This window comes from Dipodomys merriami, unplaced genomic scaffold, assembly GCF_024711535.1.
Source record: "Dipodomys merriami isolate MVZ:Mamm:240054 unplaced genomic scaffold, mDipMer1.0.p SCAF_44, whole genome shotgun sequence".
Taxonomy (NCBI): Eukaryota; Metazoa; Chordata; class Mammalia; order Rodentia; family Heteromyidae; genus Dipodomys; species Dipodomys merriami.
In genome coordinates, this window is record NW_027206002.1 from 11686035 (window position 1) to 11709882 (window position 23848).

The following is a 23848-nucleotide window of genomic DNA, read 5'->3' on the forward strand; positions in this document are numbered from 1 at the left end:
ACCAAAATGACAGATCTCCCGCGATTAGCTCCGTGTTCAAACCTGGAAGATACACGGATGTGTATCTAAATGAGAGAGGCACTGTATCAGGCTGGAGGAGATAAAAACAGAATCTGCCAGACACTCGCTGTTTGTGGCTTTATTCTGAGAATCCTTTTGCCTGAAATCGGCTCTCTCTCTCTCTCTCTCTCTCTCTCTCTCTCTCTCTCTCTCTCTCTCTCTCTCTCTCTCTCTCTCTCCCTCTCATTCTCTCTCTCCTCTCTGTCTCTCGCTCTCCTTGCTCGCTCTCTCTGCCTCTCATTCTGTCGCTCTCTCTCTCCTCGCATTGCTGTCTTTCCCTTCCTCATTGTTCTCTCCTCCCGCCTTTGATTCACAAATGTGAATCACATTCCATCTACTCCCCTGTTCGGTGCTGACACTTCAACCCAGAAGTCCTTCCCTCAGCTAGCAGCAGCAGCAGCAGCAGCAGCAGAAGCAGCAGCAGCAGCAGCAGCAGCGTCTCCTGCGAGTTTCAGTCATGTGTGCAGCAGCTCAGTTTGATCGAGCGTTCCTTTTCTGCCTTTTCACTCTTACAAAAGATTAAAAGGTGGCTCCCCTGTTCTCTCCTGCAGGAGGGACTCAAAAGGGACAACAACAACCACAAAAAGCAGCAACTAATCACTCGCAAGAAGCATTTTCCTTCCGTAAGGGTGAGGAGAGGGGGCAGAAAAGAAAAGAAGAAAAAACATTTTTTTTAAAAGAAAGAAAGAAAAAAAAGCAAAGAAAGCAGAAGGGGAAAAGGCGAGGGGTGGACTTGGCGGTGTAATTTGAGAGCGGCGCTGAGTCCGGGGAAAACAGTGAGCGATGCTGCACAATGCCACCAAGGGAAGGAAGCCTCCAGCCGAGACAGGTAAGCTGGCCCATCCGGCTTCCCCCGAGCCCCAGCGGCTGCCTCCCAGCCCCGCGTCCACCCTCGCGGACGGCGAGAAGGGCATGGGCATGCATGAGCCCATCTTTCTGCTGGCTTCCCATTGTTTAACGGAGAAAGTACCTGTATGTATTCTGATGAACTCGAGCCTGCAGCCGATGCAACTGAAAATAGATCTGTGTAGTAAATGCATTTCTAGCCAATGATTTCACCTCCCTTTTATTTAAGGAGAAAGAGAGAGAGAGAGAGTGAGGAGAAAGATGACTGTGATCCGAATAGCACTTGGTGTTACGTTCAATGCCTAACAGCTAACGCAAGAGGAAAAATATTATAATGATAATCCAATTGGTATTGCATTTGAACTCCGGGATGCCAGCCCTGAGAGACAGCTTGGTATTTGATTTTTATTTTTGTTTTCTTCCCATTTCTTTTCTTCACTGAACTTCTGGTGTGCGGTGATAATTTTTCACCCGAGGGTTCAGCGAAGGGAGAGTTTATTTAAGTGTAGCTGGCTGGCGGAGGTCTGTTGGACTGGTATCTTTGGGAGTGAGGTGGTTTTAAGTGTGTGAACCTGTGCAGGTTGATGGGGTGTGTGTGTAGGGAGGGAGGGGAGATTGGGCAGGGCTGCCCCAGATGGAATGTGAAGTTAAAACACCAAGGGATGGCATGTTGTAGACGGGGGAGATCGGAATGATGACCGTTTGAAAGGGGGAAATTAGTTGCACTGTTGGATGGATTTGCACTGGCTTAATGATGGAGAAAGCTAATCATGCTCAAGTCTGAACTTCGCTGTCGACTCTCAATATCTAGAATCCGTGTGGCCTTTGGTGTAGGTGGCTGTGTGCGTGATGGCCCTTTTGTGCCCCCCGAGTGGGATTTGTGGATAATATTTGATGACATTTCTCATTTCAAGAGCTTTGGGATGAGGCTCAGAAAGAGCCCCACATCTGTTCTCCCCTGGAATCACCGCAGCATACGATACGCTGGACATGCTTCAGCCCAGATTTTTGCTCTTGTTACTGTTGTTTTAAAGTTTGGGCTATTTTGGGTGTGCACCCAGTCTTTGTATATTTTGTGTTCATCGCCTCTGTTTGCTAAAAATTTGTGACTGGCGTGAATGGGATTAATAGACGGCAAGACAGACAGACAAAACCCCACTAACTGCCAACTTTTTCATTTTAGGAAGCCCCCCCTCATCAGAATTTTATCCACCTTCTTTTGGTTTTGACACAGGTTGTTACTGGACATATTTCAGTTGAGTTTTTACATGATTTTTCTATTTTTTAGGGGTGGGACAAGTCTACTAACGAAAGTGTAAAATTCTGTTCAGTGAATGCTTCTCGGAACTGGAAGCAGCTTCCAGGCCCGCCCAAGGTTTGATCTTGGCCACGAGCAGGGGCCGTGGTGGGCTGTGTCCCACCGGTGTTGGGTCCGGCAAGCCTGTCCAACAGTGGGTTAGGTATTTGTTTGGTGAAACGGTGGGTATTTTCCTTCTCCTGGCATCTGTGGCTGCTGCGCCCAAGGCCAGAACGTGGGTCACCTCTGCATCCCAGAGCCTGTGGGGTGTGGGGGCTCAGCCACCATGGCTCCCTGAGAGAGATGATCTCTGGCAGAAGTTCCCTGGGAAACTCACAGTACAGGTGCAGGAAAAGTTATTATTGTTATTATTATCATTATCATCATTTTCTGGTGCTTTACAGAGCAGAGAACGCTGTACACTGGGAGAGGAGACGCTGGTGTCGAATGCTTGGTGTCGATGGTCAGGTCGTGAGCTTTAACCAGCCCCTTGTGGTGTGGTTTCTTTTTCTTTCTTTCTTTTTAAATTTTTCTTCAACTTAAGAAACTTTGCAGCATCTTCTAGTAGCTTTTCTTCAATTCCATCTTTTATATGGCATTGCGTCCCTTCCCTAGAGCCTTTTATCGGGGTTCTAGCAATCCCCAACTCTTCTTCTGTGGGGGGTGGGGGGCTGTGAACTTGGCTGCTTGGTCATCATGATCCCTTCTGGTCAGAGTTGCAAGTGTGGACAGAAGCTGGGGTCAGCAGCCGTGCGTGGTCCTGATCAACGAGGCTTTTTACTTTGATTTATGAAAATGACTTCCTCAAGGTGAGACAGGGGGAGGAATGCAAACTTGCAGCCGGGTTCTCTGCTTCACTGAGCCGCTTGTCTTGTTGGAGAGGAGGAAATCGCAGGAAAGAAAGCAGAAATAATTGCATTGTAAACCGGACGCTAGTGCACCACGCATTTCTTCGATAGACCGTAATCAAAGCTCTCCTTCCTCAAACTATTGGATTTATATAAATAGCATTTTTCTGATGTTTCCAGTAGATGTTGCTGGAGAGCAAAGAAAAGATCATATTTTTCTAAGAAAAAAAAAGGGAATGCAATAGACTTATAAAAGGGCAGGGAAGAAAGATATGACTCTCCCAACTCTGTGGACGGCACTTTGCATAATTTACTAATTAATGAATTATATTGAATCATTGCACTTTATGATCTATAAAAGCTATTAAAATTGGAGTTAGATTTAAAAATTATGGGATTGTTCTCCTTAATTCCTGCATAGAATGTCTGTTTGCTGTTTGTACATTGCTATTCAAAACATTTGATCCCTGAATGCTAAAAAAAAAAAACCTTTAAGATGCAAATACGATGCCAGAGAAAGATCTGAAGGAGAATACCCTAAGAAGAGTAATGATCAAATGCATTATATATAAAATATATATATATATATATATATATATATATATATATATATACACACACCAGGAGCCAACATGGAATGAAATATTAAGAAATTATAAGCACTCAAACTCGAAAGTCATAGAATTTCATCATTCCAAGACTGTTTTCCCAGGGACTAGTAAGTATCTCACAGATCTATCCTGAAAGAGAAAAGAAAAAACTACATGGCTTGTCACTGAAGTTCTGGATGATTTTGAAAAATTAGCCCGATAGGATTTTTCCTCGGAGTGGGAAACATAATTAGCCTCGGATATGAAGCCCCAGATTGCCAAAGCAAAGGCCACCAGGCTTAGCAGAGGAGAACAGGCGTAGGGATTGGGAGAGGAGTCGGGCTGGACTTTCCCTGGTGGTAATCACTCTGATAAAATGACAATAGGCCTCTCCGAGGAGCCCAGGATTCGAGTACCCAGAGAGGACCTGATGCAATTTCAAGGCAACCAGTGACCTCTGTCTATGGGAATATTTATTTCTGGAAATGATCAGTCAGCCCCTTTCACTCGTGAAAGAGACGTGTATTTATCATTCCCACCCAGGACAGGGGTGTCCACCTCTCCTCGAAAGCTTGGGTTCCCCCTTTTTTTTTCTGTTTCTTTTGCATCAAAGCCCTTCTTTGTTACTTTTCGTTCCTGAGGTGTGAACTGTCCAGAGCATGTTTTGATTTGACACCCGTTCGGCTCTCTTATTTTCTGCAGAAAAAGAGCCTTAGATTTAGAAATTGTGAGTGTCGACTTTATTATTATTATTATTATTTGTAATTAACACTGGAAAGCCCTGGAGGTCATGCATGTCCTAGGGTTTGGGTGTTGCGTTTATTTTGTTTCTTTTTGCTGTTGCTTGCATTCAGGGGCGTGTGTGTGTGTGTGTGTGTGTGTATGTGTGTGTGTGTGTGTGTGTGTGTGATAAATGGTTGGCCGGTTACTTTTCTTACTGTCTTTAAAAAAAGTAAGCTACAGATCTTGTCATCGGTGGCATCACCATCTCCCACCGGCCCCGGCACCCACAGAGGCTGCGGGCGGAGGGGCCGCGCTGAGAGGAGGGTGACATTACAGGAGTCCCCCACACCGACCCACACGCTCACCGGGACCACGTGACACCGTGGCTGACGCGGGCACAACGGAGGGCCTCGAACCAGGAGCCCGGGCTGTCTGGGAGCCACGAGGGAGGCGTGATCTGGCGATCTGGCAGCCTGTCTGTGTGAAGCTCCTCCTGGGGACGGGGATGGGGTGTCACACGCGTTCACACTCATCCACAGGGCTTCAGCGGGGAACTTGGAGGCAGGAGCAGTCAGGGGTGCCCCGGGAGGGTACTGCTTCACCTCGCAGGGATGTTGAGGAGCTGGGGCTCCGTCTGATAGGGGCTGAGAAACACCGGAGGGGCGAGGCGTGGCTGGGAGGAGCCCCTTTCTCTGTAACCGTGGCAGGCTGTCTGCGCCATGGCCTCTTCTGAGTGGACCTCGGTGTTGGCACGTCCGTTTACCTGCTCCCTTCCCGAGCAAGCCCCTGGCTGTTGGTGGAAGAGGAGGCGTATCATTTAGACAGGGTGGAGTTTGTGGGGGGGCCCCCTCTTTGGGCATAATCAGTCTGTGCTCTGCCTCTCTTCCCTTTGCTGGAGTTGAGTAGGGATGGATGTGTCTCAGGCTGGAGTTTTTCTCTCTCTGAGTGGCTCGGTGCTTTGAGGTGTTGGCATCCATCGCCTCCTGGACCCACCTGAGTAACCTGGTGTAGGCCTGGACCGGCTCATCTTGAACTCTCGGATGCCTGGCTTTCTCGATGGTCCAGTGCTGTGGCTGGAAGTCTGGGAACCTACCACGGTCGTTTACACATGCACATAAGAGATGCTTTCTTGCCTTCGGTAGAAGGAGCCAGCATAATGACTAGCACAATTGAACAGGAGTGGAGCACCCCTGTCCTCAGAACCACCGCCTGGGCTAACCGATTTCCAGGGACACAGGGTGGCCCCCTTGTCACCGTAGAACCCAATGGTTCCTTGGCCTCCCAAGCACTTTAATTTAATTTGTTCCATTTATTTCTTAAAGCTTTTCATCTTCCCACCATTTCAATACCATCAGGGATGGGGCTGCCCATGACATTCAAACTTGACATTATCGAACACAAAAGACATCACTCATACCCTTGACTGCATAACAATGCGAGAGAAAAAAATAGATCCCAGAGGCTTAGAAACGATTGTCTAATACCTTGAATGTAGGTGGATTTCTCCCTTTCCTCCAGCCTGCCTTATTTGACTATTTTGCTTCTGTGTGTTTTACTGAGGGTCTTAGAAAGCTTGAGAGGAAAAAAAGTTAGCATTCACAGATCTGTAATGTGTATACCCTTAGTTTCACAAGAGATCTTAACACACTTATATCTACTATTGTCCTCTCTTTCTCTCTCTCTCTCTTTCTCTCTTTCTCTCTCTCTCTCTCTCTGCCAATCCTGGGGCTTGAACTCAGGACCTGGGCTCTGTTCCTGAGCTTCTTTTGCTCAAGGTGAGCACTCTACCACTTGAGCCACAGCACCACTTCTGGGTTTTTCTGTGTGTGTGGTACACAGGAATTGAACCCAGGGCTTCGCCTGTGCTAGGCAAGCACTCTACCACTGAGCCACCTTTTCAGCCCTTATTATTATCTCTTAACTGTTTAGCATCACCGCATTTTGATTGCAGTAGCAAAGCTGACGTTCCTTTCTCTCTGTTGACTGACAGTTGTGGGGAAATCTTGTCCTCAAACACATGTGTGGCCCCTTTCAACACTGAGACACATAGACACATCCACAGTAGCTGCACTTGGGGGGTGTGGGTGTGCATGGACGTGGATACATGTTTGTATACTGACATAATATCCTTGAGGTTAGTCTAACTTTCCTTTTTTTGTTGGTTGTGGGGCTTGGACTCTGAGCCTGGGTGCTGACCCTTAGTCCTTCAGCTCAAGGCTGGCGCTCTACCACTTGAGCCACAGCTCCACTTTTGGTCTTCTGGTGGTTTATTGGAGATAAGAGTCTCACAGACTTTCCTGCCCGGGCTGGCTCTGAACCGTGATCCTCAGATCTCAGCCTCCTGAGTAGCTAGGATGACAGATGTGAGCCACCGGTGCCCCACCTAGTCTAACTTTATCTGTAGCTTTTTAAAATTTTCTTACTATTCAGAACCTGTTATTTAAAGACAACTCCCCCCCATCCCCCTCCCCCTCCCCCCCAGCCTACCAGCAATTGACAACAGCACTTCAGGGACTGGGAAACAAATACCATTATGGGATTGGAGAATGGTTCCTGTGGTGTTCCCCAGATCCTGTGAGCGGTGAACCCTATGAGACAGCCAGCTACGCGCAGCCCTGCGGCTTTAACAGACCCCTGCAGCCTTGTATTTGAGCATGCTTTCTGTAATTGGAGACAATCTAGTAAGGGGAACTTTTTAAGCTATTGCAAGCTGAAATACAAGTTGGTTTTTGGTGGGTTTTTTTTTTTTTTTTGGTTTTGTTGTGTTTTGTTTAGAAATAGGCCTTTACCGGCTTGAAGCAGAATGGATTACACATTTCCCCAAACTGGCCTGCATCCTAATTGCCTCTACCGCGTGGTGCTGATTTCCCAGGGTTTTGAGTTTCCAGCGGAGGGATTATTCAGATCTCTTCCCCCGGCTCGCTCTCCCCTGTCTTCTCTGTCTACCTGATGTGAACCGTTTCTCTAATCGTTCACGCCTTGGCTAATGATAGGGAAGATGATAACTGAGCGAACTGGCGAATTATCATTTGGAAGACAGACTTGGGCCGCAAGTCTGGGTTTTGAAAGTCACCGCTTAAAACGGACAGGATGCGTTTTAATTGTGGGGAGGGGGGAAGAGGGGACACAGGTCTGGTCACTGGTGGTGGTGGTACACCTGCCTCTTTGTAGCTCAGGATCTCATCACCCAGTGGGCGTGGCTGACTCCAAACCCCTCTCCCCTCCTTTCACTCACTCCCCCCACCCCCCCACCGCCCCCCTCCCTCCACTAGGCCCCTGGACCAACTACCATTTGTGCTCATCTCACACAGAGTTGGGCCTAGTGGGTACCTTTTGTTTTTAGGGTTTCTTGTATTTGGCTTTGTTTCTGGTGGGGCTGGGGATTGAACTCAGGGCCTCTTGCTTCCTGGACAGGCATTCTACCTTACGCCATCCCCCCACCTCTGGACAGTTTTGCACTGATGATTTTCAAAGTGTGTATGTGTGTGCGGGGAGGTGGGGGGGTCTGGTGTTAGGCTCTCCTGGGCTCCCTTGTTTCTTTTGCTGGGAGTGACTGGTCCAGCTGTTGTACTCTCTGGTATAGCTGGAAGTATAGGTGTGCCCTATGGTGCTCAGCCATTGGTCAAGATGGAGTCTCATGGACATTATTTATTCCTGGGCCAGCCTCCTTACTAGCAGACCTTTCTAATGGCTATGGGGTCCAGCCCAGGGCTCCTTTTAAAGTAGATTGGGGGTGCGGGGTGGGGTGAGGGTTCTGATTAGCATCTCCCTCTAGTGTTCAATACAAAAGCAGCTATCCACATCCTAGTTCTTGACTCTCCAGCCCTCGTGCCAGTCTGCCTCTGTCCCTGACTAGGTGGCCATTATTAGGGTGTGGCATTCGACCTCCTGACAGAAAGCCTGCGTGGGGGGGGCGGGCACTGAGGGATCCTGGAGCCTCTTGGATGTCAGAATTAGACAGAAGTGCTGAGAGGCTGGGAGGGGTGGCTGTCCTTTCCAGAAGATCCATAATCCTAGAACACGCTGCCCGCCAGGGGAACCTGGCTCCAGCCGGGCTGCGGAGCTGCAGATCTGTTATTCTGCAGTCAGCCCTCGGCCTCCTCTCTTCCTGCATCTTCCTTACAGGGGGCACTCGGGAACTCTTGGGCTCACATCTGCCTCCCGTGGTCTCCTGGGGAGATCCCTTCTGCCCTCCCTCCACCCTGACAGACAGATGTGCACGTGAATGCCGAGTGTCTGGGTGACTTCCAGATGCACCAGCGGTTTCTGTTCCTAAAGTATTAGGTAATACACACGATTAAACGCACGCTATGCAACATAACTGACACAGTAGGCCAAAGGACACACCGTGGGATGCTCTCCTTGCTCCTTTAAAAATATTCTTTTTTATCACTAGATTAAAAAAAAAAGAGCGTGTTACAAAGACCTCTTCCTTGAAGGCTTTAACTATTCTGGGGACGGATGGGGGTAGCCAGTGAAATAGCATGAAGGGCCAAGAGCTTTCAATCCATATATTCAATGAGAACCTGAACAGTCATATAGCACATAAAACTGAGAATGGGAAGGAAGAGAAAAAAGTCCTTCAAAATGTTGGCACGTGGGGTCACAAGGGCTGTGTGGTATTTATAGTGGCATTTGTGTTTCTGCATTCCCGCCTACATACCTGTCTGTTCTCGGGGTCCACATCTTCATTGTCATGATGGTGAGGACTAAATGTGTACTCAAAAAGTGGTGTGGAAAAGCAGGTACTGAACATATTTCCCCACAATGAAATAGGCTTCTCTAAGTGAGATCTTTTCATTTTCAATCTAACATTTTATATATATATATATATACATTTACATACATATAGGTGCATATGTATATATACATTTATACTATACGTGTATATATATGTTTTATCTGTTTATAGTCACATATTGTGTGCAATTCATATACAGACACATGCAGTCTCTAGAGGTCAGTAGAATATAAGAAATGGGGAAAACATTCATGCCTCCACAAAGCCCGCAGATTCGGGAGAGCATTTTTCAACTGAGAAAATGACGGTCGCCGACGAATGACATTAGAGACTGAAATCATTAATCAGCGTTAACCAAAAATAAAATAAAATAAAGCCATGTCATTCTTGTTCCTGAAAGGAATCTAATCTATTTGTTTTAAGTAAATCTCAGATAAATGAACATCCACATGGCAAGAATCTGGATAGAACCCCAAGCTGCAATTGCTTTATTATAGTTTATTAAAACAGGCTGGTTCCCCAGAATGCTCTTTGAGGTTCTTTTTCTTTTTTAAAAAAAAATATTACCAGAACATAAAGGTAAATTGTTTTAAAACACTTGAGTATTAAATCTGACATGTATTCCTATTTTAGCTGCCGATTCAGATCCTCAACTTTAGATTAGATGATTTATAGGCTGTCGTTTCGTTTGTGCTCACAAACTTTCCTGATGTTGGAAACTGTATTAGAAAATTGTGATTTTACATATATATGTGTATACACACACACACACACACACACACACACACACACACACACACACACACACACACACACACACACACATATGCTTAAGGTTGTCCCTGTATTGTTGCATCCCTGAGCACGGTTATTAAGTTTTTCCTCTAGAAAAGTCATGCACAAAATATGTAGAAAATGGCAGCAGGAGAGCAGAAGCTGTTGTTGGGGAGGGAAGCCGTCAGGACCCCAGCACACCACCCCATGCCAGGCAGGACACGGTACTGGAGGTGCAGAACACATCTGCTTTGAAGACTGAACGGCTGTCTTTTACGCTGTGTTCATGCGCCGTGGCTGCGCTCTTGGCACGTCTCCGGTGTGATGCCCTCGCTGACCTATCGGTGGCCGGTTCCCGTGGTTCTTGCGTCTCCTCCCGAGGGTCGCGTGGTTAGCTCAGCCTCTTCCAAGTCGGAAGCCACGGGCAGCACGCACAGCTGTCACCTGGGGAGAAATCAGAAAGGAGACGGCAGGGAGAACCAGCGTTTGGTCCGCGTGACGCCTGCCAAACCTGGCTGGCCTTAAGGCCAAACCTAAAGGAGTACTAAACCTAAAGAAGTGCTTTGAGAGTTTGGGGGTCTTTGGGTTTGAGTGACTCCAGTCGCAAGGGTGCTCAGTGGATGGTGTTGATCGACCCTGCAGGGCACTCGGTGCCCAAACCCTACTTACACTGAGTGTATCCTCACAGAGGTGATGATGCCCCCCGATTATTCCCCATCATGCATTAGTTCGCTCCCCCCCAGGCCTTGCTCCCTGACCCTGGCATCTTCTTGAACCCTGTGGCATGACCCCTGGTTCCTGCCTTAGGGCTGGGATGTTGCTTCTTCCTGGAAGTCTGCCCTGACTGCTTTACGTATTGTCCGGTTTAAAAGGGCGTCATCTATGCCCACCTGTGCTCAGGACCTCGGTGACGCTGGAGTAGGAGGTTAAATCTACACGTGGTGATAATGCATGGATCGCATTAAAACAAAACACACGAGAGAAACGATTGCCTAGGTTTAAGAACTTGGCCTCTTCTCATTCCTCTTCTCAACTGGATCTGAAAATAGCTCCTTTTCCCTAAGCCCCAGAACACACCGCCTTTTGGTCTGGGGTTTGCACTCTTTTTATCCTGTGGTCCCGTAAGTGATAGATGACAGAAAACTGAGCAGGTGCATCATGTATAGAGTGTCCTGCTCCACCCTAGGAGTTTCCTGAAATTCTTCAATTGCTTCCTGTATTTGGTTAAAAACAAACAAACAAACAACAACTGTGGCTTATCATCGGAAGATCCGGGAGTCTTGATGTCCATCCGAGGGATTTCCCAGAGGCTCCGGCCTTCTTCCCTTCAGTGAGTACCTGCTGTTTTGTGTTTGCTGTTGTTTTTTTGTCCGAGACGGAGACTCGAACTCAGTACCTGACATGTTCGCTCATTTGGAGCCACACCTCCATGAGCCTCTTCTTCTTGAGTGTGTGTGGGGGGGTGTTCATGCCACTTTGGTTTTCATTTTGTTTCTGTTTGAATATTGATCCGATTAGTCAAGCCATAACTTGAAAGTGGAAAGTATATTAGCTTAGACAAATCAGCCTAGAATGAAGGTGCCGGCAGTTTTAATCTCCTGTGATATGAACCCACCTACATTCCGGGGCATTGTTACCTCAGAGTTTGCCAGGGACCATGGCGTCTGGTGGGAGGTGGGAAGAACGGTAGAGGCCTAGTCTTGGTCTCATTGTGGTGATTCTTTAATTACCTTCTGCCTTTATCAGCTAACCCGGGGCTGGCTTTTGTTTCTTCCTGTTAATTGTCCACCAAAGTCTTTTGTAGAGACGATCCAATGGGGTTATCCCTCAGGTCTGTCTGGCTAAATTTCTATTTGGGAAGACTCTAAGTGTAGCTGATAGAGCATTTTCTGTGTTCTGTAGATTGAGACTATAACATGTTTTAACCTTGTTATCAGAGAAGTTATGAAGAGGAACTAGCAGAGCAATAATAATAATCCATTTTTATAAATCTCTGATCAAAAAGAAAGTTTGAAACCTAGCACATAAATTGTCTTCCCCCAAACCCATTCCTTTCTCCTAAACAAGTGCATTTCTTAACTACATTTGACGAATTGCTTTTTCTAAAAGAACAGTTTCACTCAGCCCTCGATGCAGCTGACTAGACAACAATCATCCCAGAAATGTTAACTTACATGATGCAACAATTACTTGAAATTATATAAGTAAACTTGAATAAACGTAAGTTCAGTGATGCAACAATTACTTGGCATTATATCCATGAACTTAATGGCTGGTCAGTTCACCCAGCAAGCCATGGCTGTGTGCAGGTTAAACAATTCGCATTCACGATTATGATTTCTGGCTGAAAGTCCCGTGTCTGTCCCAACTCATTCCTTGCTCTCACAGTGTAGGAATTGACCTGCCCCTTTCCTTAACCGAAGAGGGCCCTCTTAAATCCCCTCCTCTGAATTTTATGAAAACTCTTCACATCAAGGAGACTTTATTAGGTTTACTCCTTCAGTAAGGAACTATTTGTAGGGGGCAAAAAGCATAGTCATTAGAAAGCGGGAATCTACTTGCCACAAACACAGGTACCATTTATTGAAAATTCCAACCAGTTTTACAAATCCATCCACAAAGCATTCTGGAACGGGTAATCATCTATGAAAGTAAGTAAAGGGAAAAAAAAGAATTCTTCCCATTTGGGTAAAAGAGCATCACTGAAATGGACCTGAGTTTTCAGAGCTAGCCCTCGGCCTTATAACTTGGCCATGTGATGGGATTTTTTTTTTAAGTGCTCGTGGATTGGTTCGCGTTCAATCGGTAATTGTTGATCTCTGAGGGGTGCGGCGACTTCAGTGAGACCTTATTATGGTGTAAAATATGGATTCCTTTTACCCGAATGGCCTCCAAACCCTATTACCATCCCATTAGACAGCACAGGGCTTTAGTAATTCTGTTGTTGTTTCCACCGGGCGGTGAACGTGATGGGGAAGGACAGAGGTTAATGCAATTCATCTCTTTTAATACTTGTAACTCCAGCCCCTTCTCTCTCCCTCTCTCTCTCTCTCTCCCTCTCCCTCTCCCTCTCTCTCTCTCTCTCTCTCTCTCTCTCTCTCTCTCTCTCTCTCTCTCTCTCTCTCTCTCTCTCTCTCTCTCTCTCTCTCTCTCTCTCCATGGTTTCCTTGGGGTCTTTTCCTTTCTTTTATTCTTTAATGCCAGACTTGGGGCTGGAACTGAGGGACTGGGTACTGTAGGGACAGTTTGGTGTTGTTATTTCTCAAGGCTGGAGCCCATAGCTCCACTAATGGCTTTTTGGTGATTCATCAGAGATAAACCGACTTTCCTATTGGGGCTGGCTTCGAACTGCCATCCTCAGATCTCAGACCCTGGGCAGCTAGGATGACAGGTGTGCTTGGGATTCCTGGGTGTGACGTTCCTTCCCGCTCAGCCCCGGTGTCCCTCACATTCGAGACAGGGAAGGGCTCTGCTGCAGTGGGACTTGTGTTCCTCTGAAGGCAAGTTGGAGGTGCCCAGCCCTCGTCTGAGCCATGCTCGGTGAGAGGCACACGAGCTTTGTCTGTAGGTGTTATTCGTGAAATTTGTGTTTAGCTAATACAGCCTTTCAGCGAACCTCCGATGGCTGCTCCCGATGTCAAAACAAACTGGTTTCCCATGGTGAAAGGTAGAGCTATTTTCCCTTCCTGTGTGTCAGAAAGCGTTCGGGGGGGGGAGGATTCCTACCCCACCCACCTCGTGTCACCCCATCCATTGGATGGATGGAGTGAGACTCCTTCGAGAAGTTAAGTAGGTAGCTAGAGATAGGAGGAGTCCTCGGGAGAAATGCACGGTTGGGAGCCAGCATGATTAACAGATACTCTTTCTTGTTTTGATCCTGAACTGTGGACCGTCTTTTTTTCTGCCTCCCCCTCCCCCAATCCATTCCTGTTTCCACACTGACTTAGGAAGCTCCAACATGGCAGAAGAAAAATACGTAAATAAAAGGAGACCGTCTGCCAGCGGGTTGCTTGCAGAGGTATTTCTGCTGTAATACCAGCAGCATTCCTGGTGTATTACTACTCCAACAACAACAACAAAAACATAGAATACATGCAGAAGAACACTTGCAGACAGTGGTTGGAGCTTGTGGGTGAGACGTGTAGGCCTCATCTCAAATTACTCGTTGTCGTAGAAGCTTCTGGACTCTCGGCGACGCAGTAAGCTTCTGCTCTGCACATTGGAGCGGGCCTCGTTTAATTCATCCTGCCGCTCTATTCTTAGAACTTTCCCTTGGATCTCCACGAAACATAAAAATAACCCAACGCTGGCGTTTCGGGAGATTGATGTATTATCTTTGCCACTGTCGCACAGGCCGGAATCCGTCACGTGCTGTCACCCTGCGATGTTTCCTTAAGGCAGTGTAAACAAATTACTTAGCAATTGTTGAACATCATCAAACCAGTAATGAAATTTGACTCTTCATAAGAATCGTTATCCTTCGCATCTAGGATCAGAATTCAGAAATAAATGTACGCTGCATGGAGCCTTCAGGATTGCCGGGTGGCTCGTTTCATAGCATCCACCCAGTGCGTTTCTGGAAGCACCTTTCTCATCATTGTCTGATAACAGAGATTCATACACATGCATACATACATACAGGGAGTCAGAGACACAGGAGAGACAGAGACAGAGAGACAGAGACACCCAGAGAGCGAGAGAGAGAGAGAGACAGAGACACCCAGAGCGAGAGAGAGAGAGACAGAGACACCCAGAGCGAGAAAGAGAGACAGAGACAGAGACAGAGAGACAGAGACACCCAGAGAGAGAGAGAGAGAGGGAGGGAGGGAGGAGAGAAAGAAAGCAATCCTGTCAGGAAAATTGAGAAAAAAAATCAGAAAAAAAACACTTAAAAAAAAGGTTATCTACAATCAAATTAGATCTGAAACTTTAATTGTCGTATCTTACTGCATTACACAAATGTATTTTTTTAAACTTGGGGACTTAAAAATTAGTGTCTTTAAACAAATTACACAAGTGAGTATTTTAAAACTTGGGGGTTTGGTTTTTGAGTATTCACGGTGGAAATTTTACACCAAATATCTCTCCAAACATTTACGTTCATTTTCTTCCGAAGCATATATCTGTCTTAAGAGCATGAGGCTTGACAACTCTGGTTTAGTTTGTAATTATGAAAATCAAACTATTTGTTATTTTAAAAGAAGTTGGAAATGGTAGACAAACAAAAGAGTCTATCTGAATTGCCACTATAAAAAGATAGCAGCCTTACAGTTAGATTTTGTCATCTTCGGTCATATACATTGAAATAAGTATTTTTTAATGGTATTTTAGGTCAAGTGTGGTAAGGCATACCTGTAATTCTGACTCTTGGTGGGGTAAGGCAGGAAGATCACAAATCTACAACCTGCCTGGATCACACAGCAGGAGAGACTCTATTGATTGCATTATCTTTATATCCTTCATCTTAGCATCCATTCATTTTCTTATCAAATTGTCCCCTTGATTTGATTATCCTAAAACTAAAATCTCAATTTTCCTCATTTAAATGTATTTGACATTTTTAAAGCACTTATTTTGTTATTATAAAAGTGATGTACAGAAGGATTACAACTACATGAGTCGGGTAATGAGTATTTGACATTTTCAGAATACAGAAAATTTCTCCATAGTAGTTTCTTACCATGATAATCTTTTGGTTCTTTGTTTGTTGTTCACATGAAAAGTACTTCAAACTTAATGAGCAAGGCCCTCTTCTTATGCTTTAGATACCTTAAATTGCTTTATAGCTTTTTAAAAACTCCATCGAAGATCCAATAAGTATATACTACATTTCTTTGCAATAATTAAAAAAGATAATGCTACCTAATTACTATAGTGACAATAAACTCTACACTGTTTGGTGTGTGTGTGTGTGTGTGTGTGTGTGTGTGTGTGTGTGTGTGTGTGTGTGTGTGTGTGTGTGTGTGTGTGTGTGTGTGTGTGTGTGTGTGTGTGTGTGTGTGTGTGTGTGTGTGTGTGTGTGTGATTTCTCCCAGGAGGCTAGCTTACTCCAAGATTTTATATGAACATTTTTTGCTCAGTGATGTGTACTAGGGATTTCCTGCACTACGGGGTTGCAGTGATTTTTGGGGTACTATTCCTATACACTTTGGGTACAGCAAGTTCGTTATATACATTGAGGAAGCTCTTGGCTTTCATTCTTCTTCTCCTCAGAGCATTTTGCCTACATTTTCCCCTACCTACTTGGAGTGGGTTCATTTTCCACATCTGAGCGGCCTCTCCCCTCTCTGAGGGTCTTTGATTTGATGGCTTTGGTTGATTGGTTTCTTGACTGCGAAATACTTTTTCCCTTTTGAATATGTGGGTTTGGGGTTTTTGTTGTTGTTGTTGTTTATTTGCTTATGATCTCTAAGTAGTTGTACATTTCCCTTAAACATCCTTTCCCCTAAAATCTCCTAAAATCTCCTTTGTGTTATATACCACCACCACCCCCCCAAATGCTTTACCTCTCTTTTTTCTTCTTGAGAAGGCAAAGCATGTATGTTGGTCCAGGCCAAGGCCAAGCTACACCTTTCCACGTGTAACTCCACAAAGTAAAACCCTTACCTCACCTGGCTGACCTTCACCCTGGTGCCCTCAGAGTGCTGATGGTGTCAGGTTCCCCAAGGTGGAGCTTTCAGTGATGTAACCCACAGAAAGCCAGTCTCGCTGGAGCCCTGAGGAGCACGGGTTCCTTGGTGAATAGATTTGAGGAGGGATTCGTGCCACCTCGTTTTCCTGGTGCCCCGTGGCATCTCCGATCACGTGAGATGCTTTTAGCATGTTTCACAGAATAAACTCATCTGACCTCCTTGAACCACTCTTCTCCCAGACGTAAACAACCGACCGCCTAGATGTTTGTTCATTTCTCGCCTTCATATTCCATAGCAGATAAGAGGGAAGATTATCTGGTTCGATAGTTGGTATTTTTGTTCTGGGGGTAAACATACTGTTCCTGAGCTGAAGATCTGGTTCAGTTTCCTTTCATGAGTCTCGTTTCTTTTAGCCCTAGGAGGAGAGGTGCGGTGTCCTGGTTTTAGGGGAAGGTCTTGACACACAGGTGTGTTTCACTCTGCACAATTGTGCAATCACTCTGCACAGGAAAATCTGGACTTTCCAAAACGATACTTGTACCTGCTTCCTATCTTCTAAAAATCACGCAGAGGAGATTGTGAGCATCCGCTTGCTCGTGCTGTTTGTACATCGAGTAGCCATCACCCAGGGAAAGCTGACCACCACCGCCGCCTCCCCCTCTCCTTCCTTCTTTCTTCCTTCCTTCTTATCCTACTCCTTTTCCTGACCTTCTCCTCCTCCTCATTCTCCTCTTTCTCCTTCTTCCTCCTCGTCCTTCCTCTTCCTTTCTTGCTTTTACCTTCTCCTTCCTTCCTCTTCCTTCCTTCTCCTACTCCCCCTCACCTTCTCCTCCTCCTCTTTATCCTTTTCCTTATCCTTATCCTTCTTCCTCCCTTTTCCTCTCTCTTCCTCCTTCTTCCTTCTTTCCTTCCTTCTCCCTCCCTCCCTCCCTCCCTTCCTTCCTTCCTCCCTTCCTTCCTTCCTTCCTTTCTTCCTTCCTTCCTCCTCCTCCTCCTCCTCCTCCTCCTCCTCCTCCTCCTCCTCCTCCTCCTCCTCCTCCTCCTCCTCCTTCTCCTCCTCTTCCATCTTCCCCTCTTCCTTCTGCTTCTGTTTTTGTGTCAGTACCAGGCTTGAACTCAGGGATCTGGGTGCCACCCCCTTAGCTTTTTCCACTCACAATTCCAGCTTTTTGGTTGTTAGTTGGAGACGAGCATCTCACACACTTCTCCGCCCAGGCTGGCTTGGAACTGTGATCCTGAGATCTCAGCCTCCTGAGTAGCTAGGATGACAGGCGTGAGCCACCGGCACCCGGAAAAAATTGACATTATTCTTAATAACTGTATTTCCCGCTTTAGTAGAGCAGTGTCATGAGAGGAAACTATTTCATAATGCATTGCAATTTACCTATGGTTTTTTTTCTTCTGTACACCATGGGGAGGGTGAGTGTGCAAATATTAAGAAGGAAAACCAAGAAAGCACAGCAAAGAACTGAAATCAAGTAATAATACCAAGGCTGCCAAGAGGGGGTGATCGTACCTGGCACCGGATGCCAAGGCGGGACTGGACAGATACACATCTTTTCTGCCTGGGTATAGGAAGCTGTCATTCAGCCTGAAGCCAGGGCAGCAAAGCGTGGACCAGAGTTCAATTCCTGTCTCCAACTTGCTGAGTAAGGCATCTTCCCCCGTGACCCTTTCATGGGAAGTGATTGTAAAAGCATCCCAAAGTTGTGAGTGCCCCTCGGTGCTGCCGACATGGGATTCATCGGTGGATTAGCAGCCTGCCTTTCTTCCTGGGGTTTCTTCTGGTCCCTTTGCCAGCCAGGCTCCAGCCCAGCAAGAACCGTGTGGAAATGTCGGTAAACCTCTTTATTGCTTGACGTCTAGACTGCTGTAATTCTCCATCTGTGGGCCTCCCAAATAATTTTATGTATAGGAGCAAACCTAAGAGGAAAAGGCACCCCGGGGCCATCCTGGCGTTTTGTGATCTCAGCATATTTGGAGCCATCATCCATGCGAACCCCCGATTGATCGCCCGTAACATCGCGCACGGATCGATGGTGTCTCACTCACACAAATGGCACCTCTGAGATGTGGTGGCCTTCTACCCGTCTCATGGATTTTCCCTTTTGCCAAATCCTGATCCCTCCACAGACTTAAACTTCGACGCCTTTGATAGATGCCCCGAACTTGAAGTCGATCTATTCAAAGTTAATCTCCCTTGTTTTCACTTTTATTGCCTCTGTCAGGATGAGCCCTCCTTTAGACTTCAAGCAAACGCATCATCTTCAGAGGCTGCGGGGAAAAGAAATAGGTGCTTTATTTTTATCTTGTCTGCTGTAATCGTGACATCCAGTAGTATGGGAAAATATGGGTTCAAGCCCCTCCCTAAGGAGTATTGTCTAATGTTTTCCACAATGAGATGTATTCTTAATGTGTACCAACCTACTTGGGAAATTGATGTCGCTGGAATTGGTGATTTAACATGTGTATGTTTGTGGACTCGGTGATTTATTTCACTTAGCGATGATTTCCCTACACAAATAGTCATCAAATATCCTGTAGGTTGGGGTGTGTGTGTGTGTGTGTGTGTGTGTGTGTGTGTGTGTGTGTGTGTGTGTGTGTGTGTGTGTGTGTGTGTGTGTGTGTGTGTGTGTGTGTGTGTGTGTGTGTGTGTGTGTGTGTGTGTGTGTGTGTGTGTATATGAATTTAAGGCCTCTGCATATATTTGCGTTATACCTTGCTAGCATAGGTTTTGTGTAAGAAGAGTACTTCGCTCTATTAGTTTTTTTTCTTACTTGAGCAGAATACCAGCATGGTTGACAGGCCCTGCTCAGAGATCACCAGGGGACATTGTCATGTGGGTAGAAGGCTAGGATGGGTGTGGTTCCATCACACACGTGTGCCTTCCCTACTCATGCTCGCTTGTGTGTGTACGTGCCGTGAGTCTCGTGGTCCTGATGGTGTAATATGGATCTAATGTAAAAATACACCGCGTTTAAGAAGCTTACACCCCTGCAGTCTGCCGATGGATTAGAAATCTGGCTTGATGCATCCATTACTAAAATTAAACTGTACTAAGATCCTATCGTACAATAGTAGGTGCCAACTTTCCCCTTCCTTCCATCTTGAGCCAGGCAGGAGAGAAATGGTAGTTCCCTTCAAATGACAACTGCAATCTTTGAACCCAGATACAATAAGTAAGACAAAGGCTTGGAGGAAAAACTCGGTACCTTACCTTAATCTTTAAAATATGCTGTGTATAAAATGGCCCGGCCTACTCTTGGTCCCATAGGCGCATAGAGTAATTGACTTCAGTCCTGGAACCCTGGGTTGTCCTGATGCAAGTGTCTCTATCACCTAAATATTGGCAATCAGATCCAATGAAATATTCCATCTAGAAGCAGGTGTGGTGGTGTGTGTCTGTCATTCCAGATACTAGGAAGCAGCCACAGGAGTTGAGTTCCAGCCCAGCTTGGACAGTTAATGAGACCCTATCTCCAAAGGGGTGTGGCTCCGGAGGTAGACTACACCAGGCCCTGGCTTCAATCTCCAGGACCATTAAAAGAGAGATTCAATCTAGAGTTCACACTGCTACCCATCTGTACTTTGCCGTGGATGTAGTATTTGTGTGTTTCTTTCATTTAAATTACAAATTTAGCTTAGTAGGAAGGAGCTTCCTTCAAGCTTGGAAACAGAACGAAGTGTTCTTAAAGTAATAGTGGTATTTGTAGCACGGTTCTTGATTCTTTGTTAATTTGCTTACTGTGTTTGAACTTAGGACTTCCTCTTCTTGTTTCACTTCTGCTCAAGGCTGGCTTTCTAGCACTTGAGCCACACCTCCACTTTGACCTCTTTTTGTTTTTTGAAACTGGTTAATTTGGAGATAAGAGACTTGAGTTTATTTACCTGGGCTGACTTTGAACCGTGCTCTTCTGGTCTCAGGATCAGAGGGGAGCACCCTCAGCGGCCTAGCAGGGAGCACTAAGGGTCTCATTGTCTGCACAGAGAAATAGCCAGACTTGGAAAGTGATTGGCTTTTCTGTCACCTGTTCCCTGGAGAACAGAGGAGAAAATCTGAGCCGGTGGCCTGCATCTCATGAGCTCTGATACCCTGTAGATTTCACTTACACACGAAGATTAGGAACCAGAGGTGTGGCCATCTCTGGCTAGTTGAAACACCCCCAGGTTGCTTCTGACCCCAGCTCGAAGGAAAATAGAACCGTCCCAGAGATTGAAAAGGTCCCCAAACTAAAATTAATCACTGGAACTGCCATCAGTAAGAAGCACAAGACTGTGAAACACTTTCTCTCCCTCTGTCTCCCTGTCTCCCTGTCTCTGCCTTTATTTGGAGAACATCACTTTCAAGGATTTAAAGTCACTATCTCATCTGATTATCACATCATTCTTTCTTTACCTGTGCCTCTGAAGACATCCTTTACTTACTGGAAAAAGAGAGAGACAGAGAGAGAGAGAGAGAGAGAGAGAGAGAGAGAGAGAGAGAGAGAGAGAGAGAGAGAGAAAGGGAGAGAGAGAGAGAGAGAGAGAGAGAGAGAGAGAGAGAGAGAAAGGGAGAGAGAGAGAGAGAGAGAGAGAGAGAGAGAGAGAGAGAGAGAGAGAGAGAGAGAGAGAGAGAGAGAGAGACTATCAGGAGATGAGGTTATGACCAGAGAAATTAGTCAAGCGGCCTCCAGGGGCTGTGGGAAATAACATTACACTGTATTTGTGTCCGTCACGTAGAATGGCAGCAAAGCTGAGGTCTTGGGATAGAGCCCACCCCGCGGCTGACTTTGGAAACAGGGAGAAAGTGGAGACCCACAGAAATAAAAGTATTTATTCAGTGAGTTGGCACTGTGGACAAGATAAAAATGACTAGGTCTGTCTCCAGGATCAAGTTGTTTTTTTTTTTCTTTTTGACATGAAATAAAATATCAAGATTCACATTCTGAAACAGAAGGTTAATTTTCAAACCAATTACTTCCTCAAAACAAAAAACAAAAGCACAAGACCCTCCAGCATTTGGTGAAATATTTCTTGCGTTGTCATCTCCTCATTAAGAAGAATAAACAGAGAACCATCCGGGGTCTCCTCCATTGTTTATATTCCATTAGCGATCTCGAGACTTACTTGTGTCTGAAGAGAGTAGAGCCCCCAGCCCCCCTGACACCCCACACGGGGGCTGGCGTCTGACGTTGAACTTGGGGGGTAGGTGTGGTGGGAGTGCTTACATTTCGAGCTCCAGTTTGGGATAGGCACAAGGATCCTTGCCTAAATCCTCTATCTGCTCCCCCTCCCCTCTCCCCACCACCTCTCTTTCTGTCTCCTTCCCTGTAAAATAAAGGAAGAAAGAAGCAAAAAGATCCTCCTCACTCTAATTCAGTTTTCCCCTTTGGATGCGAGCTCTTGTCTCCACTGACATTCTGCTTGGTGCTCCTTCCTCTTCCAGGTGGTGGCAAGTGTCGGGACTGGACAGCTGTGGGGCACAATGGAGCTCTGATTGTGTGGCCCCTGCTTCCTGTCCCTGTCTTACGTGAACCCTGGCGATTTAGGATAACCAATAACATCCCTGTGTTCTGGAGGAGGAAGGGGGAGGGGGAGAGCCTAAATGGCTGCCAGGAGACCCCACAGCCAAGGGGCAGGGCATTTGGCCTTAACTGAGACACCTCCCGTCCTTCCCGCCCCACATCCATGATATCAAACGACCGAGCACCTAGAGACTCTAGTGTGGTCAAGGCAGAGACAAGGACGTGGAGGATTGCTCTTCGTCCGTGTGGGCCTCTGGGGTCTGGAGGAACGGGTCCCGGGCTCGGTCCAGCAGTTGGTTGCCCGGCAGATAGCATGAAGCAGCTCTGGGTCCGGAGGTCCCCAGAATGCCCAGCAGCCAGGCTTTTCCAAATGGAAATTTAAGAGGATGGCAAAGTTCACGGGCCTGGCCCTCCATCTCTCAGCCCCACCCCTTCCACGGCTGCCGGGCTCCATCTGGAGAGAGACGGCTGTGGGGGCTTCAGATGCTCATTACAGATAGACAGCTCTTACTTCCTGGGAACGTGTCAAACAGGCCTGGCTACTCCACAGGGGCGAGGGGTTCTGAGAAGGGACAGGGAGGATGGTTGGGAACAACACATTACGGTGATACGTCCTTTAATAGCATGTCATGACAGCATAATCTCCGACTTCACCTGCCTCACGGACTGCTCCCGTACGACTTTTAAGATAAAAGATACCTGTACATTATAACAGGCGGCTGACCCTTCTCTGACATTGTTGGGAGTGGAAGTGTCAGATTTTTACTTTTGCATGGTTTTGGGTTTTGAAATAATCGCGTAGTTAGGAATGATAGTGTTATAAGGCATGCACGTGTTGATGCCAATATTCATACATGCATAGGTATGCACATCCTTTGAAATTAAAAAATAAATAACAATTCCTCTATAAGAGAGAGGCCTCCTGAGAATGAGACCCAGATCTATTCATGGAATCCTTCTCTCTTTCTCCCACATACATAGCTTGGAGATCAACATACCCAGTATTTTTCCTCCTGGAGACTTTTCAACTTGGGGCTTCACGTTGTTTCCGCAAAGTTATGGGTTTTGGAGCCTTTCAGGTTTTTGGGGTTAGGGAAGCGGAGCCTGTCTTTCGCATAAGTCTCCTTCACAGTCGCACGCACACAGGCGCGCGCACACAGGCGCGCGCACACACCTTGCCTAGCATGCACTGAAGAGACGGGTGGTGTAGGCTCGGAGAGTGAGTGAGCACCACCAACAGCGGCCCCGCAGGGCTGCAGCCACACTCCCCGGGTCGCCATGTCCCAGCCCTCTTGGATTCGGGGAGCTGGGTTTCCTGAAGACGGGCAGAGCCCCAGGGAGGGAAGAAAGCTGGCACATGGACATTGTATGTGGGCCACTGTCTGTTAACTTTCCATTTTTACTTGGTGTACTGGGAGAGCAGATTGATACTGCATTTTAATTGTGTATATTAAGAGGGAGGCATATGGTTACCACATTTTTGTATTTACCTTCTGTAGCCTGAAATTTGTCATTTTTAGACCCAAAAATAAAGGGAGTGCGCCTGCTTTCCACCCCCCACCCCTTTCTTTCCTTCTTTCTTTCTTCCCTTCCCCTCCCCCCCCCACAAGTTTTGATTCTCTCCCGTGCGGAAGCCTCCTGAGATGTGTGGCGAGTTGGTGCCAAGATGATATTGGCACCATTTTCTTATTGCCATGGTGATTTCCAGGAGGACTATGATATTTTAAAAAGCAACTTGAATTTTGGTAATTAAAAAGCCTGGAAGGAATACGCGTGCTACATTTTGCCAGCGTGGGGAAATGTGACTAGAAAGGGCTGTCTGGGGGGGGGGAG

At 46.5% G+C, this 23848-nt stretch overlaps 1 protein-coding gene across 8 annotated transcripts in view; it reads left to right on the top strand.

The window, feature by feature from the left end:
- Tenm2 (teneurin transmembrane protein 2) overlaps nucleotides 1-23848 on the top strand; it is an 856557-nt gene that overhangs the window by 437538 nt on the left and 395171 nt on the right. For 2 of the 8 annotated variants that reach the window (XM_069993973.1, XM_069993976.1), the window contains exon 1: nucleotides 521-889. The exons of the other annotated variants lie outside the window; for them this stretch is intronic. In XM_069993973.1, the coding sequence (XP_069850074.1) occupies nucleotides 844-889 (46 nt within the window). In that variant the 5' untranslated portion in view covers nucleotides 521-843. Of the gene's footprint in view, nucleotides 1-520; nucleotides 890-23848 lie in introns of those variants that run through there. 8 annotated transcript variants of the gene reach the window in all.